Below are 21,068 nucleotides of genomic sequence, written 5' to 3'. Positions count from 1 at the left end.
TCTGAATTATATTTATATAATTGCAATATATTCACTTAACCTTTTTTACTTTTATTATTAAAATTAATAATTAAATCTTATTTTTTTTCCATTAATAATATATATTTATTATTTAATCTTAAAAGCTATGTTTAAGAAATTAAATTTATTTTAGATTAGTATTTATTTAAATTAATGTAAATATTTTAAATATAATATATAATCTTAAATCTGGGAGAAGTTTATAATTTTTTTATTATTTATATATTATACAGTATATATTATTTATAAATAATCATTAAAAAGATTATATATATTTATGTAATTTTCTATAAAAAACGTTAATTATATTTTGTTTTCCTATGTACTATAACGAGAAAATGAAACTCAAGATTACAACTTATGTTTAAAATAGGTCGTATTTTTTAATATAATTTAATATAAAGCCAAGTTCATGCATAACAGCATATAGTATACATATATTGTTGATAACTTCACGCCAATATTAGTTTCAACGACGCGTACTTAGTAATCACTTACAATAATTTTTAATATTTAAATTTGTAAAATATTCTTATATCACTGTTTTTCATTATAAATTCCTCTTTTATATATATATTTTTTAATTTTATGTAAATCAATTTATATTATATTTAAATTTTATTTCAATCTCAATTTATCAATCTCTTTGTCAACGATAATATGAATTTTTATATAGTAATCTGAAGTGAGTGAAATTTATTGTAATCACATTATAGAAAAAAAAAGAGAAGTACAATTTTGGCAGTGAGTAATAAACGTGAGGAGAAGAATGTTAAAAGAAAGACAGAGATAAGTACCAAATTCACGGTACTATTGGCAATTGCGTTTATGTGTGTGACTTTATGGCATTTGTGTCAAATTTAGTAGAAGTGTTGATTATACAACTAATATATTCATAATGGATTTTAAATAAATACTAATGTTAAAAAGAGTATCGTTTAGTGCCAATATCCATGTATATATATTTAGATATATATATACATATACACATATATATATATATCGAAGAAATCTCATGCTGAAGAATTTATGAAAATAATACTTCTAGGGAATCTGTTTAGAATTTGAACTTGAGTTTTATCCATATAATTCAAGGGCGCTCTATGCTGCGCCATCAAGCTTTACTGTTTTTTATTTTTCTGGGTCCTTCTTCTCGCTGAATTCGCCCATAGGAGGCGCTTTCAATGATCAGTACGAAGAAGAGCGTACGAGAAGAACGATGTTGTAACTAACGGCCAAAATGGAAGAGCAAAGCGTTCACAGCAGTATCAGTGATATAAATAGTGAAGAGGCAGTTAGAAGTGAACGTAAGTTCACTAACATTTTAATTTTTAGCATTATAATTAACAATTGATATATTTATGTAATTAATTCATATGTATACCAGAGGTTCTATTATGAACTAACCCTACTTCACTCTTTATCAAAACTCACGCGAAGATGCTTGTGTCTTATATCTGTCACTCTTTCTGATTCATAGATAAATCAAAATATCATATTATTTATTTTTCTGTTATTTATTTTTATATTATATTTTAAATTTTACGCGGGAGGAATGTCAACGGTTTTTTACAAAATTGGCCTTGACTTATTCTCCAAAATTACGTCAGAAATGAACAATTTGTTAAATCGAAATTCCTTTATGATCTTTCCTACAATTCGTTATATACTTGTTTTGAATTTACATTATCTTTAATATTTATCTTCGTGTCATTTTAAGGTTAATTACATATGTGAATAAACTGCTGTCATTTAAGACAATATTATTTACTATACGTTATTTCTGTGAAATATTATACAATTTTGTAAAATACTATATTTTTATTATATTTGCTAAACAAGATTTGTTCAAAATACATTATTCTTATATTTCAAAATACATTATTTAGAAATATTTTCATAAACTTATATTATTAATCAATAAATAATTAAAAAATAACCGAAAAATTTCATTTTTTATGAATTATATATTTTAAATTTTATATTATTTTTTATATCTTATATTTTTATTATTTTCTAGTTTATACTTTTTTAATTTGAGCAGTTTTTATAAACAAAATTAAAATTTGGAAAAATTTTATTATTTAATTTAAAATTTTATTATTTAATTAAATTATGTTAAAATTTTTAATTTTATTTTAAAATTTATATTTATTAAATTCCTATTTTTTTAAAATCCTAATTATAATATTTTTTAAATATTTTCTATTATTAAATATTAAATAAATTATGTTTTATTGTTTAATGAATAATTATAAAATGTTTTTATTGTTATAATCATTTCAAGTTATTTTTTTCAAATATTTATCTTTTTATTAAAAATTTGTAATTATACAAGCAATCTTTATTTTGAATTAGTCATTATTTATATTTATATGTATCTATTTATGAAGATATGTAAATACAATAGTAAAGAATATTAGAGGGTTGGCATTTATATTATATGAAATAAGATTAGATATGGAACAATAGATGTTTATTGCACCCATGGACATAAAAGAATTATACTTGGTATCTTATACCAAATTTGTATTTATTGACTTTATGATTTATTAACCCTGATTATAGTTGAATCAGTCACAATATTCTATCTATAAACATACTTTAGAATATATTTCATATATTTTAAAAATTTGTAATATTAAAATTATTGTATATATTTATTATAATAAGAAAAAATATTTAATAATATAATATTTATATATATTAATATATAATATAATATATTATCAAAATTATAATAATTTTGATAATTTAAATTTCACAAAAGTAACCATAAATTTTATGATTAATTTTATTATATTTTATATTTATGTTATTATACTTATATTATGTTTATATAAATATATTTAATTAATAGTAATTTATAATTAAAATTAAAATAATAATAATTAATAATAATAATTAATAACTTAAGAAATAATTATATATAATAAAGAAAACTTAAATAATTTAATATTTAAGTTAAATTAATTAATTTTTTAAATTAAATTTTAATTAAATTTTCATAAATAATTTTATTAATAATAATATAATTATTTTAATAATAATTAAAAATTTATTTATTTTTTGATTGAATTCCAGTTATGATTATACCACGTAAGAAAAGGATATGTTTAGTTGGTGCAGCTGGGGATGATCCTGCACTTGGTGCTGCTGCTCAGCAGTTTAGTGTACCTGTTCTTAAATCTGAAACTGGTTTAGAACATATAGAAGACACAACATATTGTACTTATTTTATATTGAAAGAATTTGAGGGACCTGAGTATGATGCTCTTCATAAAAGTGCACATAGGTTCGTCACATTTAATTTCATGTATTTTTTAATGTACTAAAACGTAATCAAAAGAATCTGACTTTTGGTTGATTTAATTTAACATATTCTAGAATATTGGGACCTACAGCACTGCTGCAGTTGGCAGAAAAAAAGGACTCATTACCTAGTATTAATAGACCAATGTATACACAAGCCATGGTAGGCACAGTAGTAGTGTTTACTGGATTTAGAAAAAAAGATGAATTGGTTAGTTTTAAATTATTTTATATTGTAATTTATTGATTTATTGTATATTATAATCATAGTAATTTTAATTTTGATTTTTACTATTTTAGACGAAGTTAATCAATATGATTCATAATATGGGTGGGAGTATAAGAAAAGAAATGGGTGCAAAAGTGACGCATCTCATTGCTAATTGTTGCGGTGGAGATAAATACAGATATGCTGTTACATTTCGAGTCCCTATTATGTCAATGGAATGGGTGGCAGCATTATGGAATGCCAAAGACGATATTTCCAGTTATGGAAATAATGAAGAATTGGTAATATTTATGTTAATAATTATTTATAATATTGTATTATTTATTTACTTTTGCTATAATATTAATATTTAAATATTTAAATCATATTTAATATTATATATTTAATTAAACATTTAATCTATATTGAATATTAAAAAAAGTGAATTTTTAAATTTTAATTTTATTGCAATATATTTTTTTTATAATATAGATTACTACTTATAAGTTAAAACCATTTTTTGGTGCAAGAGTATGTTTCTTTGGTTTCCCTGAAGAAGAAAAACGTCACATGTGCGAAGTTTTGCAACAACAAGGTGGTGAATCTACAGAAATTGATGATCCAAATTGTACACATGTGGTAAGCTTATATAATAGCAATATTTTATATAATATTTAGCAATATTTATATGATATTATATAATATTTAAAATATCGTTTAATATTGTTTAATTGATATTATTCAACGTATAATATAAACATATACTACATTCTTTAGGTAACAGATATAAGAAGTCATCAATACAAGAAATCAAATAATACTTTTGACACGCTACCTAATATTAAAAATCCAAATTATATTCCACATTATTATGTAAAAACAAAACCATTTTCCTTTACTTTTTACAATCCATATACTAATACAATTCCTAATATAAAAATGATAAATTCTTCGCATATTACTCATGTTAGTAATACAAAATTGGATAAAAGAATGAATACCAATCATTGTCCATATTGTTTATGCTCTTATATTTCTCAACATCTTGAACAGAAAGAAAATAAACATATTTTAAATGATATTAGTCAAGATTCAGCAATTTGTATGGATGATAATTTATATGATTATCCAAGTTTATCAGATAAATCTTGTAATGTATCTGAATTTTCTATAGAACGATCTGATTCTGCTGTTAATATATCTAACATAATACAAGTAAATAGTACAAATGCATTACAACAAAACAATTTTCCTGTTACTAATTTATTAAAACAATATGAACTAGAACTCAATGAGTCTCTTTCGTATGATTCACCTACACCAATGACAAAAAACAAAAATTGTTTAAATACATGTAAATTAAGCTCTTCTATTTTGTCAAAGCTTAGTCATTTAAATTTTTCTCCAATGTTTAAACAGTATGTTCTTAATAATCCATGCCAACATATTCTGGAAATGCATCAAAAACAAAAATATACTCCTTTACCTAGTCCTCTTCCCATTCCTGCTAAGGTAGCAAAATTATCAAATCCTGAATATGGTTCAAGAAGTACTTTTACATCTGATGAAAATTATTCAAATATTTCTTCTAAAAGTTATACTTTGAAAGGTGATCATATGAAATTGGACAAACAGAAGGACAAACCATTATTTTTGGTACTTTTGTTTTTTTCATGGGATATTATATTATATTGTGGAATTTAAGATTAATAACCTATTAATTGATAAGTTATAAACAAGTAGGATATGGTTTAGAGATGGGAATAAGATATTTTAACGACAAATTATAAATGTAAAAAAATTATAAATATGTTGTTACATATAATTCTAAAGAATAATAATTTAAATATAGAAAATTATTATTTTTGTTGATATCTTAATTGTCCGTCTGTAGTAATAACAAATATAATTAGTATTTAATCTTTCATAAATATGTAGTATATGTAGAATATATTTTTATTATAACATAGAAATAAGTAGTAGAATTTGTGTGTTTCATTATTTGTATTTTATTTGTCTATATTAATTATAAAAAATGATTATATAAATTACATTAAGTATTATTTTAGGTTGTGGATGAATCAAATGTAAATGCATTGCCAGATTTAGCTTCTGTGAGAGCACATATTGTAAAAGCTGAATGGTTTTGGACGTCTGTGCAAAATGAAGGTGCAGCTGATGAAAAAGAATATTTATTTGAAGATGTAAGTTTATTATTAAGATTTATATATATATATATATATATATATATATATATATATATATATATATATATATATATAAAATAGAAATCTCCATAAATATTAAAAAAGAATAATAGCAAATATTGAAAAGTGAAATATTAAAAAGTGATAAGAATTGAATTCTAACTTATTTAAACTGACTGATCGCTAACTTGATTTTTACTTAGGTTGTTTTTTTTTTTAAACCATTTTTAATCATTTATTTTGTATTTAGTATCTAGAATCCGTTTTGTCACCAACTGTCTCAGCTAGACGTGATAGTCAACAAGCTGCTACTCCAAGTACAGCGTCTACAAGACGAAAGCGTAAACGCTTAGCAGAGACTTTATCTAGTCTGGTTCAAAATGGTGCAGATTCTCCAGCATTGCATAAAAGACGATCCAGCATCAGTGATGCAGGACATTTAAGTGTTAGTGGAAGTTTTCTTGATTGCACAACAAGTCCAGACAAACCATTACTTGATGGTTAGTTATAAAAAAACATTATCATTTTTTATTAATTTGTTTGATTTATTTATTAGATTCTTTGAAAATATTTTTTAATTATAATTTAATTGTCAATCATAAAATGTTTTTGTTTAATATTTTCTTAACAATCCTACTACATCTTCCCTTCTTTTGTGGTTCATTTATTTTGTTTAATAAATTTATAAATAATAAATAAATTATTAAATTATAAATTAATAAATTTATAAATAAGTTATCTTTTTTTTATTTAACATGATTATATACTAACAATACAAACAAATAAATTTTTTTAATTTAATGCTGTTAATTATTTATAATATTTAACATGAACCATGCGAAGGAGAAGATAATATAAAATTGAATTATTAATAACTGTCAGATATTCCAGAAGTGGAAGCTGTTAATACGGATAGCTCTAGGAAAAATTTATCACCACGTCATCAAGTTTTCTTAGAATTAGTGCAAACAGAGTCTAATTATGTTGGTATTCTCAGTACAATTATGACGGTAAGATTCATTCCAATTAAAATTAGTTGCTAGAATAAATAATAAATTAATGTATTTATATATTTATATTATATAACATAACATTGTTAATTTTTCAGTTGTTTAAATTTCCATTAGAAGATCTCATAGATACAACTGGCGAATTATTAAATGGTACAGAAGCTAAAATTATATTTGGTAATTTTCCGCCCATTTATGAAGTTCATAAAAAAATGTTGGAAGAATTGAGATATAGTGCTACTCACTGGATGGAGGACATTAGTATAGGTAATATATTTCTGAAGTTCGCACCTGACCTAGTCAAGGCGTATCCACCGTATGTCAACTTCTTCGAAAATACAAAGGAGATGCTCGATCAGTGTGATCAAAACAAACCACGATTTCATGCTTTTCTAAAGGTTTGTCAGACGAAACCTGAATGTGGCAGACAAAGCTTGAAGGAACTATTAATTAAACCAGTACAAAGGTTACCCAGTATTAGTTTATTATTAAACGGTAAATATAGTTATTATAATTATAATTTATTATAATTATTAATTATTGTAATAGAAAACTATATCAATTCATAATTATTCACATAATATATTATAGATATCCTTAAACATACAAATAAAAATAATCCAGATCATAGCGCATTGGAACTATCGATTAGCAGTATTAAAGAAGTCATGACTTACATAAATGAAGATAAAAGAAAAACTGAAGGTCAATTAGTTATGTTTGATATTTTCAATGAAATTGACAATTGTCCACCGCATTTAGTTTCTTCGCATCGATCATTTATTGGCAAATGTGATGTAATGGAACTCAGCGAGGGTTTAAGTGGACGTGGTGACCACTTAGTTTTATTTTTGTTTACCGATACACTCGAAATATGTAAAAAAAGATCAAAAGCTTTTAATTCATTAAAAAGTCCTAATACAGCAAATGGATTGCATACAACTAAATTGAGTCAAGGAAAACCTTATAAACATATAAAAATGTTATCACTTAGTACGATAAAAAAAGTTGTAGATATACGAGAAACGGATGGTAAGTTAGTAACATTATATATTTTTATTTTATTTTATTTTTATAATAAATTTAAATAAATTATATATAAATATTTATTAAAAATATATTAATCAAAATTAAAAAATAAAAATTTTGTTTTTATTATCAACTTTATTTTATAAAGAGAATATGAATTATTATGAAATATATAAAATCGTTAAATATTGTATAAATATTATAATTGTATAAAAATTTATAATATTTATAACAAATAATTTAAAATGTATAAATATGTATTTATATATGAAATGAAATATAATACATATAAAATCTAAGAATAAATTTAAATAATATTAAAATTATTTAAAATTTAAACAATATGAAAAATATATTTACTTTATATATTTATAGAATGTCATAAAGTATTTGCTTTAATGGTAAGAAGTAATCAAGAATTGAAGGAAAAATTATTTTCATTTACAATTACTGATGAGGATGTAAATAAAACGAATTATTTACGAACCTTATGTAGACAAATGGCTAATACAGTGTGTAAAGCTGATGCGGTAAGCTTCTTAAAAAATTTTAATTTTCGGTTAATTATTCTATATTATTATTGTTTGCAACTTATTTATTAACAATAGAATTTTTATTTCTTGTAGGATACGTTCCTGATAAGTCTTGATTCGCATCAACTTGAAATTGATACAAGTGACGTAGCATTAGGAACATTAAGTAAAGCATTTAAGTAAGTAATTAAAAACTTAATTGATATTTGATAATCACAAATAATTTTATTTCTCTCATAACTGTAAGTTATTATTCTTATCATATATATATATAATATACAATAATAGAAATAATATTGTGTAGTAATGATAATTATAATAATATAATATAATAATAATACTTATAATATAAAAGATGATTTTCATCAATACACTTAAAAAAACACTTTCTAATTACTGTGACAATAATTCCATGTATATGGTTTTTGATATTTGTGAGTCAGTTGTCGATATTATAGTCATTGTCATCGTTCAATCGACAAATCATTATGTATCGAAACGAAGTTGCGGAGATATTTTTTTTGAATTCACTAATGAGAGAATCATCTTTTATTATATAAGTATAATATTATTTATATATATAATATTTAATGCTTACAGTTTTGTGCAGAAACATTTTTTAAAGACAGATGGATTATAAAAATTTATTATTATATATAAGATTAAATTATATTAGTATTATGCTCTTAAAATAGCTTAGCTTACGATATACTTTTCTGCATTGCTACTAAGTTTTGCTGAACTGTAGCAGTTTCTTTAATATATCTATATTTAGAATATACTCAAAATGAGTTCTTATTGCGTTTTTTATATTTATTTTATATATTACACAAAAATTGATATGGATCTATCTGGACAAAGTAGAAATTTTTATAGAAAAAAATATGCATACCTGTGAAGGGAAGAATTATCAGCTGTTCTAAACTGTTTTTCTCCTGTATTGCATGTTAACAAAAAATAATGGGGCGACGACTCGTTTGGTTGCAGGAGCCTATTTCATAATTTTTACCTGGAGTATATGGACCCGTATGTGTTCCTACTCAATAGCATGTGTGAAACCACGTTACATGTCCCACTACCGTCAGTTTTCGCACCAGGCTGATTATCTTTTTTTTTACTTGCTTTGGTCCTTTGATCTCCGCTTGTTTAAATTGATCACTCTCGTTTTCTAATATAAAAATATAGAATATTCAATAGCTTTATAAAAATTTGACCAGTTCAAGCGTAATATTTATAATATCAGCCTGTTTAAAATGATTAATATTATGTAATTAAAATATTTAATATGTATCTGTTTAATCCTTTGATGATTTTATATTTTATATGAATTTAAAATTTTTCATATGTTGGCAATATTACAAAAATATAATTAATGATTAGTAAAAAAATATTTTATTTTTAGATTGTTTGAACATGATTGTTAATATTTATTTCAGTATAATTTTTTTTTAACATTTATTAGTATTTGTAAATAGATTATTATTAACTTGAAATTTCAATTTTTTATTTTCTTAAATTTCGTTTTATTATACAAAATTATACATAAAAAATTATTGTTCATTATTTTATTATTAATTCTCGCTTGGGTATTAAAAAAAAATAAATTAAAATATAAATATATCAGAAAGTATTTAAATTTAATTTTTATTTGAGCAGCATTAACTATCATTATCATAAAAAATTATATTTTATATTTATCTCTATTTTTATTTTTATAAACTTTTCTTTTTTTTTTCATTGTTAAAGGATTAAACATTTAGCACTACTTACAATTATGCAACACTAATGCACTTTGATTATTTTTGTTTTATTTTATATATCATAAAAAAAATTTCAATAATTCACGAAACTCTGTAACCTTACAATTAAGCCCTACTTATATATTTTATTTTAATATATGTTTTAATATATGTTTGCAGTTGTGATATAATTTTTTTTTTTTTTTTTTTTTTGTATAGTTCAGCATGTAAAAAATATAAGAATATAAGATGAACTATAATTCAGATTTTGCATGTACATTAAAAATTATTATGGTGTAATATTTACTTGAACTGGTTTATTAAGGTTTGGGATTTTATTTAAGTTTGCTAATTCCTTTGTTTGCCTGAAAATTTATTTTCCTTTATTCTTTATTTATTTTTATTAAAAATCTCTATATTATTTGAAAAATTACTAAAATTTTATGATTAAATATATCAAAATGCGAAAGGAAAATAAAATTTCAATGCTGCTTTTGTCTTTTGTCTAAATACTTAAATTTAAATAAATTTGTAACTACTATTTTTCTTCAGGTTTGCATCTCGTACAAGGATGAAAGTCGGTAGAGCGTTTAGTTCTAACAAAACTCCAAGCAAATTAAAAAGAGCAATGTCAACAATGATGTCACCATTTGGATCAACCAATAGTCTTACCCCGGCAAGTCAACAACTTTCACAGATGCGACTCGCTAGTTGTAACAACATTAACGTTAGTTGACAATTTATTATCGCATGCATTTTTTTTTATTATTATTGCTTATACTACTTTTTTTATTTCTCCTTGCTTACTTTCATTTCACGACAGGAGATTGTTATCTCTTTTGTACTGATCAAAATAAGTTTAATTTTCTAAACAAATTGTTTTTTTTTTTATAATTTTTGTTAAATTTAAAATTGCCATTTTCATTTCTACCATTTTATTCCTATTTCTATTGATTTGCTTGAATGCATGATTGTAAATCCATTCTGCTGTTTGCAACATTTTCTTCTTGTACATATTTTGATAAAATTATATGATATTGTAATATTAAAAAGTTATTTTACCTTTTGTTTTGTTTATTTTAAAATATTTACAGATATTTCAGGAAATTAATTTATTGTACATATATTATAATATATTATTTTTTTATGTTTATCTTGATATATTATATCATTTGCTTTTTTATTCTATAAGATACATTGATTCATCCATAGTGTATGTGAATTATATCCTTGCTATTATTTATGCTATTTGTTTTGATATTATTTATCTACTCTATATATTGATCTATATATTGATATATCTGATATATCTACTAATGAATACTAATGAATAAATTTTCATTCTCCCTCACGTAAGTATACTATAATGTATTTATTTTATTGAATTTTTACCGAATAATTCAAATATTTATTAATATTCGCAGTACAATATGTAGGAAATTTAATGTCTCCTCTCGTGAAAGGGAGTAGAGAGGAGGGTTGGTAGAATCCTACTTTCAACAGACAAAATTCATTTTAGGAATGTGACTTCACTCAATGTTTCAACTGGATTAAAATATTTCGCGACACAAATTAAATAGAAAAACTTGAATTTATATTATTCATGATTAAGGCAATTTTCTCAGAACAAATTTATATTCTTTTAAAATTAACTTTGCCTTAATAGAGGCATTTTGTATCGATAGATTTTTTCTTTTTTTTTCTTTTCTTTTTTTTTTTTTTTTGTTATTACAGTAAATAGATCAACAAGGCTGGATTCCCTTTTGTTGTTTTCTCTCTCTTTTTTTTTTTGTAAAATATATTATTTGCAATGAAAAAAAATCAGGCATTTTTTTCTTCAACCTATAAACTTGCATGATGTATTATTAGCTACTTTTTACACGAATTTATTATTTTTATTCTTTATTTCTAATTATGCTTCTAATGTAAATTAGTGTTTTAATGTCTAAATTTTTTGTTCAATTAATGTAGCATTAATATAACCAGTATTGTTGTAATAATTGTTCTGGTACTATTTTTTGCGATTGTATATATGAATAGGATAAATGGAAATTCGTGTATCTTTCCAGGAGCTGGGTAATGGTGGTTCAGGCTCGCCATCTAGAGATGATGTTCTAGTAGCACCTATGTCGGTTCAACCGACACGAAAGGCCAAATGCAGTTCCCTCAGTATGGCTTCATTGAGAAGGTTGTAATTAGTATATCAAAAATGATGCATTTTCTTTTTTGCTATCATTGCATAACCATGTTTGGTCAATTGTTTATGTGCCTTAGACTTGTTTTATTCTATCTTTATTCTGCTGAAAAATATTTACAAATATATATAAGATTCATAAATAATATTTTACATATTAGTATATTCATATTCATACTAATATGTGTTTAAGCGAAATTTCATTTTTTAATGAATATAAAGACTGGATTCAAATTTTTTAGTATGTATGTTTAGATCAATGTAAAGTTCATCATTATTAAATAGAGTATATGTAATATGTGCTGCAGAAACTGTCGTTTCAGAAAGGTACATTATTTAACAAAATGAAATACTCATACTTGGTTAAGGCGAGCTTACCACAACATATTGCATAATTTGCATATTTTGCAAAAGCAGTGCTGTATTCGTGATTATTTCGATTATATGAATATGTGTCTTGTTGGTATCAATGTTTGTATGTATATATGTTTTTGTGAAAAGGATTCATTTCTATCATTTCTTACAATCCATGTTTTGTATCAAAAATTTGCAAATATTTTGTTCTTTAAAGGCAAGATCATTCATAAAATATTCAAATATTATCAAAACAATAATACTAATAATTGTATCTATTTTTTTTAGTGTTTACAGCATTAAAATTGAGAGATTAACATATACAACAGCTTGATATTTAGTTCAACTAATACATATTTATTTAATTACATTAGATTCTTAGGTGTTGGTTTGCTGCATATAAAATCTTGCTTACTACGTTTTTTTTGATTTAACATAGTAAAACATTTTATATATTATTGCTATTAATAATTTTTTTTTATACATTTATTCACCAACTTAATGATATTTCAATAAATTTGCTAAATTCGATATGAGATGTAAAATTAAAAGCATATTTGATTTTTATTTATGAGTAAAAAGTTGGTGTTGTCATTTAAATTTCATACTCAATTTTCATAGTCTTTTTGACATTATTTTATTTATCCTTTAGAAATTGTTCAGAAGAAGTCATGCAGGACAAATCCGATCTTTGAAGTGCAGAGAATGAATAATTTGCAGCTATACCATATTTTTTTCTTTGACATCGGCTAAAAGATTTAGTAGAAAATTTATAATTATCGACGAAAAGATACATCTGTGAGATATATAATTTAAATATCGATCTATAAAATTCAATTAATTGCAAAATATTTGTACGAAACGTAAATACAAAAAAAAAAAAAGTTAATTTATAAACTTCAATAAATGAGTAGAAAATCTGTCATGTGCCAATATAAGAACGATATAGAATTTTATAGAAGAGATGTACATTGCCAATTATTCTTTAAGCAATTTTACAACTTATATATTAACGATATATCTTATTTAATATCGTGTTAATCGTTAATTTTTATGTATTACGTGTTTACACACTTAAAATGCCTGTCTCAGGGAGACAAGTGAAATTGGTATAAAATAAGAAAAGAAGCATTATATTTTGTGCTTATAATATACATTTTAGAAAAATTGAAAATACGAATATCAATTTTGTGCCATTTAATCTTGTTCTATAAAATATATTTAACACTTATTACAATAAATTTAAAGATAACTTGTGCTTTTTGAAATTGAAAAAAGTAGTTGTTCATAATATTAATTTATTAAACATTATTTATACTTTTTTTTTTTTTTTTTTTTTCCAAGCTTTAATTCAACTGCCATGTCTTTTATCATAGCAGTTTTAAAAAAATTATTATATGAATACGAATTGCAATAACTATGACTAGATTGCCTTCAGTTCATTATATCTTTTCTTATTTAATTCAAAAATTCTTCCGGTTTTTATTTTCCTTATAATAAAATTTTTTTCAAAATAATTCCTGATACGTCGAAATTGCATAGATCTATGAATGATACGTTATATCATTGGAAACTGAAACTTTAAAAATAAATATATTTACATTTATTTTTATTTTTAACAATTATATTTAGATAAAACTTGAAAAAAGATAGAAATGTAGTAAAAGAAAAGGTAAACATTTTTTTGATAAACAATAGACCAGATTATTATATATATATATATATACATATATATATATGTATATACATATTTGTAAAAAGCATAGTAGTATATTAGCACTTTATTATTGCAAACCTGTCCACCAGCAAGACGTTGAACGATAAAAAAAATTTTTTCGGTATATACATATTGAATCGTGGACAGGATTACATTGCTATTATTATTATTATTACTATTTTTTTTTTTTATGTTTTCAATTATACGCTTATTACAATTGCTGATATATAAAATTTATATTACGATGTATATTAATTGAGCAAAAGTGAAGAGAGTTTTAATAACTAAACGAAGCAACAAATTTTTTTTATTATTCTTCGTTCGTTGAATTAAATAATTGAATCTTATCGTTAAATCGATCTAATGATTGAAAATATCTTAAAAAAATTTTTTTTTTCCTTCATCTAAAATCTTCACTTTTGCTCGGTCGACTAAAATTCATTATTTAGATGCAAAAATATGCAAAAATGCAAAAATATTATATTGTTTAAACTATATAAATATATATATATATATATATTTATATTCTCTTATCACATATGAAGTAATTGCAAATATGAAATATTCTTACAATTAATTATATATATATATATATATATATATATTTTAAGTAATAATTCTTATAATGATTTGTATCAGTAAAATCGACAAAAAGAACTGAATTTTCAAATATCCCAAATATTTTTTTTTTACAATTCATTATAAATCATATAAAAAAATGGAATATTATATAATATGGAATAACTCAAATGGAAATTAAGATTTTACAATCTCTTAAATGTAAATACAGTGATCGTTTTAAAATGCATCTTATGATATTATTATTATTATTGTTATTATTATTATTGTTATTATTATTATTATTATTATTATTATTATTACTACTACTACTACTACTACTATTATTACTATTATTTATATATTACTATTACTATTATTACTATTATTATTATTATTATTATTATTATTATTATTATAATTATTATAGCATTATGGTCTATTCATATCGTACAAAAAATATTTATAAATATTCCAACTCTGTGCATAGTTTAAATAAATAACGAATATATTCATAGAATTTGAACGATAATTATGTTAAAAATGATAAAAAAATAACATAATTTTGTTCGTACGTATTTTAAAAATCGTTTTTTTCTCTCTCTCTCTCTCTCTCTCTCTCTCTCTCTCTCTCTCTCTCGACTAAACGAGATACGTGATAAAATGATTCATATATCGCTTCTTATTATTTCCTCATACTCGTATAAAATAATAAGATATGAATTGAAAATTCGCTTTATCAAATTCGCTTACGAAAGTGATAAATGATATATTTTTTGATACGTTACACGTATCGGATAAATATCGAATTATTAAAAATTTTTTAAATGTGTTGAAACCACATACGAAACTATTTTTGCACAAAAATTATTGCCAATAAATAGACATAAATATGATAATAATTACGAAAAAGTAAGTGTATTCGATAAGAAAAATCATTTAAGTGAAATGTCAATTATATTCAATGTCTTTGCTATGATGTATATATAAACGAATTACTGTACTCTCTGCAATTTTTCTCTCACGATCGACATTATTTTTCTATTATTATTATTTTCGACAACAAGTAAATTTCTCGACAAATGATTAATGGATAAAATAAAATGAATGGATTAAAAAAGGAAAATAAATGAATAATCTTTCAATCGAACAAATGAAAAATTGCAAGAGAAGTAAAATAAAAAGTTTGTCAATTCATTGGAAAGACTCGTTTAACGATGTTCTTGCCTTGTTAACTCTTGCGCACATTTATTCGCGAGTAACGTGCCTTTAGGTAATAAGGACCATAAAGTACCAACATTTCGATTTCTTCGTGTCAAATTAAAAAAAAAAAAAAAAAATGTTCACGACGACGATATTTTTTTAATTGTTTCGCACTCGAAGTGCTTGTACGCGAGATTTATGAAGGGCTCTGGTAGCCCTTCGTACTTTCGACTCTTAATTTATAATAGATTTTTAGAATTTCGATATATCATCCTTCCTAGCGTAGTATATATCGATAAATAATAAAAAAAAACATATATATATATATATAATAAAATGTAACGAAAATGATATAAATTATTTAAAAATAATCATGGAGAAAGCAAAATTAGATAAATTATTTGAAAATAATTATAACGTACGATGACTATGACTATATTTCAAATTTCGAGATAAAAATATCCATGAAGCGTTAAACATTCTGTACTTTTTTTTTTTTTATAAATTGTCATAAATATTTGATAAAATACGTTTCGATATTTTAAATGTCATATGGTATTTTATGGTTGTAAACGTGACGGTTCCACGGATCAATGTGGATCGATTGAGCGTTGCGAATGTTTTTTTCGATGATAAAAATGGAAAAGAAAATTTCCATTTCATCTCGAGGAGCGGGATATTAATATTGTAAATATTATCGATAAGTATGTAACATTTAAGATGTAGTATAGCGCAGAGTTTTTTTACTATACGTGTAAGAATATTCTAATTAACTTGTAATGTTGCGTATAGTCGTTACTATTTATATTACAATGTAATTGATTGTATAAATTTACTCTTTATTATGTAAACCGAAAATTAACACGTTTTTCTTTCTTTCTCTTCCACTCTTGTTCTTCCCTATTTTCATTTATCTTAATATTTAAATACGTATTTTAATTTCTACTGCTTTTTCATTATTCAGAAAGAAACGATTATTATTGAAATACAATGTACAATATTGTAATAAAAACATATCGTATTTAACGTATCGAGAGTTTGGATAATCAATTTTTTGAGATATTCTATTACAAGTTTTTAAAAGAATTACTGAATTGTAAAATGAAATTGTTGCAAGTTTTCAACGCGATAACTAATAATTTTTAATCGTATGGTTTTGAAAAAAAAAGATAAAAAAAGGTACTTATTTATTTTTAGAAGATGATTTTTCTCGAATAAAATGTTAAGTTGAAAACACAAATGCGTTTACGTTCTTTTTTGATCATATGATATACGAAAAAGATTCAAAGTTGCGTAATTAAATTAAACGTAAAATCCAAAATGGCGTTCACCTTTATCCTCGAATTTATACCTACTTCTTTATTCCTTTGTTCATTGATACGCGTTCGAGACGCGTGAAATATCATTAGAGGGGAGCATTAATTTTCCAAGCATCAGCTTTAATTTCACTCGCTTATACGGCTTTTAAAATCGCCCCCCACCCCTCTTCTCCCCGTACACCGTTGCGTTTCAATCCTTTTTAATTTTATTTGGCTGCAATCGTTGGATGGATCCTGTCCTCTATACGTAGTTAATTATTATTTTCCGAAACCGATATTTTTACCTTTTATTCCGCCGAATGACCGTTTTTCTCGCAATTATGCCAAAAACCATCATCGGCTCGTCATCGAGCTTTTCATTCCTTCATTTCAATCGTTAAACGTAATCACGCTTGTTAAAGTCGAGATCGTTCAATTTTATGTCGAACAATACACGCATGTGAAACGAACTCTCGTATTGTGTTACGCGTGTCGAAATCGAATGCAATTTTGTGAGAAAGAAAGAGAAAGGATTGTTTTTCTTCTTCGAATTAATTCCACTTTTGGCACTATATATATAACTATATGTGTATATATATTTGTATAGATGTAGATATTACAATCATCGCCTTTGCCATGCCAATTTTAAATTAGCTCGATCGATATTTGATTTTGCAAGGTAGTGATGCTTTATGATATAGTATGAATTCTGTCAAAGATACTTTGGTAAAACAAAATGGACACAATATTATCGCATATAATATAACTATTAGATCATTGATAGATATTCATATGAAACTATCGTTTTTTAATTATCGTCGAGAGAAGAACGAAATATAATCAGTTGATGAAATATCTGGTGAATATGGTAGTTTGTGATGTATCGATCGAGCGTTGTGCGAAAGAATAGGTTTATGTCTATCGATTAATACGGTTTGTTTCAATTTCTTGGCAATAGGATGTTATTATTATTCAGAAAAGAATAATGAATTCCTTTATAGCCACTATACAGTCACTGTATAACTTTTTTTGGCTGTAATGAGTTTCGGCATTTATTTATGATTTTCATTAGCATCCGACTATTATCCAAATTCAAATATATCGTATCCATTTCTCATCATAGGTTATAATTTTATTCAAAAATAGGCTTCTACTGTTTCGAGCTTTACACGATAAGTATACTTTTAAATACCGCAACTTTTGATTTTTTTTTCCCTTTTCCAATTTTTTCACTTTACTCATTGTACTCGAATATTTGAACACCGTCATTCAAAATACGTCTAACTCTGTTTCCATGTTATCTTTCAATTTATCTTTTTTTAATATGGATTTCGATCTAGCTCGGGGTCATTTTCAAGATTCTCATTTCTAAACTTGAATTTTTGAAATCACCGAACGGTTCTCTCAATAAAATCTCCAAAAACTAACCTAATATTTCGATATGCTTCAGCTGTATTGCTGTAATCTAGTTTAAACTTATACAGAAATATTCTAAATTTGTTACTAAAAAAGAGTTAAACTAATACAAAAAAGAACTTATTACATAAAGGAAATATAAGAAAACAACATCAAAATATATTAAGCAAAATAAGGTTAATAGAGTTTACAAATCGCAGTTGATTATCATTTATTCTAAAATTTATTCTAAAATCACGTGATACAACTTAATACATTTATAAATTCAATGACCACGAAAAATACTTTAAAAGTTAGAGCAAAATTAACGAAATCGCTCAAATATTCATAACAATGAAATTTTATTCGAAAGAATTGCATGCTCGAAAATTCATTGAAAATTTCGAAGATAATCATTAAATCCAAAGTTAGACATTAAGCGAAATAAAATTAATTCATTGAAAATTTCGAGCAAAGTTATTTAAATAACTTTAGTTACTTAAGTTATTTAATTCATTTACATTTATTCCCAACTACTATTATTGTAATTAACCGCTCTTCGTATAACTTCGATCATTGTTACCCACCGTTGATAGATTTTCAGATGTCATGCTACTTCACACGATAAAAAAAATCTTTGAATCACTGACACGACAACAAGGACGAAGGAAAGGAGCAACAAACTCATCGATGGATGGAAAATGGATAAAAGTAGTGGGGGAAATCCATTCTCGTGAATGGAGCAGCACGAAATAGTGCGACAGATCCGTATCGAGGTGGAATATCCGAACAGGAAACGCGAACAGCAGCAGTAACTGATTTAGCCAGCGGAAACGCGCGCGCTGTCGCAACGCCAAGAACGTCCTGCAGGATGATAACGAGGTTGATGCGTATTGCGGTTGACGAACAGTCGACGTTTCATCATCCACATGGTTTCTGCAATTGTATCACGTCGCATTATCGCGTCACTCTCCGCGTTCAAAGTCGAAATGGAAGATAAAATAATAAGGTATAATAAGAGAAATACGAATGGATGATTGGAATAAAATATCCGAATGATTAATGAAAATTCGTCGCGTGATATTTTTATCGATGTCATGGTCGAAAACAATTTTGAAAAGTGTTGGAAAATAGGAGAGAAAATTAAAGGATCGTGATTAAAAGAATAGGAGAAAGATTTGTGCGTACGACTTTTCCATGTGGCGGAGATGCGTTAAAATTTTTACACGGTCCGTAGTTGACATGAATTTTCAATAGGTGGAGCGCTTGAACGTGGAGTGGTGCACTTTGCCTGTCACAATAGAGCCCGACTAGACGTGACTCGAGCATAAAACGTAATATCCGTGTCGGGAGACGCGTCGTTGCACTTAATTCTTCTACTTACCGCCTGGTTGCGTTTCGGTATAACGTCCATAGCGAATCTTGTCACTTATCGAGAAAAATATGAAATACCAACGGACAGAGTATAAGTGCAGAATATACGTATGGATGGATATGTGATGACTTAATTAAAGGCTACGTCTATTATTATTATTATTTATTAAAGATTAAATGTTTATATTCACATATCAGGAGCAATTAAGAGTATTCTTTCATTATTTCCACGACTGTCTTAAACAAAAGCTCATTTGCAATTCGAATTACACACATATTCTTCGTTTTTCTCACGGATGTTAATCGATCATAGGAATTGAAACGCTACAGAAGAAAAATTGGAGGAATATTGTCACCTATTCGAGAATAAACCATTCGAACGATTTTTCCCTTTGTTCGTTAGAATGGTAGATGAACGAAGAGCCATTTTTCTTACCATTGTCCCGTCTCCTATTCTCTGTATTCTGGGAAAGAAAAACTGTTCCCTCCTCCGAATAATCCCGAATAAAGTTGCTTCTCGATTGTTCCCCCAAGATTCCTCTCGTCTTCCGAGATTTCGCGGAACAACAAGCGATAATAAAGATAATAGACAGCTTCCAGTTTCCTCCCAAGATTGATACTCGCGTGGTTCGAGTAAGAGAGCTCGCGATAAATCTCGAAAAGATTGTAAAGAAGAAAGGAAGAAGCGCGGCCTCTTCTTCGCGCGAAGGAGCTGTTGTATCGATCAGGCGTTGGCAACTTGTAATTGGTTCGATATGAAAAGAGAATAAAGATGTCGAAAAGGAGGAAGGAGGATTAATAGAAATAAAATCTTTGAAAATATCGATTATTGAATTCTTAATTGAAGAAATTCTGACTGAATTTTTTCATTACGAATATTTTGTCACAATCGAATATTTTTTTTTTCGATCGAATT

The 21,068-nt window shown here is 24.9% G+C and overlaps 1 protein-coding gene and 1 long non-coding RNA gene across 9 annotated transcripts; one reads left to right on the top strand and one right to left on the bottom strand.

The window, feature by feature from the left end:
* Positions 1-344: 344 nt before the first annotated feature.
* On the top strand, positions 345-16,943 carry LOC108003334 (protein ECT2). 8 transcript variants are annotated; one of them, XM_028669480.2, is made up of 18 exons: positions 345-706; positions 1,194-1,328; positions 3,106-3,316; positions 3,409-3,544; positions 3,634-3,843; positions 4,034-4,180; positions 4,319-5,197; positions 5,611-5,745; positions 5,999-6,248; positions 6,631-6,758; positions 6,857-7,253; positions 7,350-7,790; positions 8,163-8,317; positions 8,414-8,499; positions 9,308-9,400; positions 10,612-10,786; positions 12,129-12,247; positions 13,260-16,943. In XM_028669480.2, exons 2-18 carry the CDS (start codon positions 1,262-1,264, stop codon positions 13,300-13,302), a joined length of 3,672 nt encoding a protein of 1,223 aa, XP_028525281.1. In that variant the 5' UTR covers positions 345-706; positions 1,194-1,261; the 3' UTR covers positions 13,303-16,943. The 8 variants fall into 8 exon arrangements, with proteins under 8 accessions (XP_028525281.1, XP_061931382.1, XP_028525282.1 ...); XM_062075398.1 differs by having other exon boundaries at positions 345-1,328; positions 6,640-6,758; positions 9,308-9,346; XM_028669481.2 differs by having other exon boundaries at positions 345-1,328; positions 6,640-6,758.
* A 2,060-nt stretch (positions 16,944-19,003) lies between these two features.
* On the bottom strand, positions 19,004-20,101 carry LOC133666136 (uncharacterized). The gene is made up of 2 exons (XR_009829840.1): positions 19,967-20,101; positions 19,004-19,714 (listed from the first exon to the last, which is right to left on the bottom strand). It is a non-coding gene; the product is annotated as an uncharacterized LOC133666136 (long non-coding RNA).
* Positions 20,102-21,068: the final 967 nt, after the last annotated feature.

Source organism: Apis cerana, linkage group LG5 (genome assembly GCF_029169275.1).
Source record: "Apis cerana isolate GH-2021 linkage group LG5, AcerK_1.0, whole genome shotgun sequence".
Taxonomy (NCBI): Eukaryota; Metazoa; Arthropoda; class Insecta; order Hymenoptera; family Apidae; genus Apis; species Apis cerana.
The sequence above is the reverse complement of the archived record's forward strand: the minus strand, read 5'-3'. Positions and strand labels throughout refer to the sequence as shown.

What these genes read in the sequence shown, in the direction of transcription:
- LOC108003334 (XM_028669480.2), top strand. Translation starts at nt 1,262, where the DNA reads ATGGAAGAGCAAAGCGTTCACAGCAGTATCAGTGATATAAATAGTGAA. An exon ending in AGATATACGAGAAACGGATG is followed by an intron (nt 7,791 to 8,162) that starts GTAAGTTAGTAA and finishes ATATATTTATAG; the next exon opens with AATGTCATAAAGTATTTGCT. An exon ending in CAGTGTGTAAAGCTGATGCG is followed by an intron (nt 8,318 to 8,413) that starts GTAAGCTTCTTA and finishes TATTTCTTGTAG; the next exon opens with GATACGTTCCTGATAAGTCT.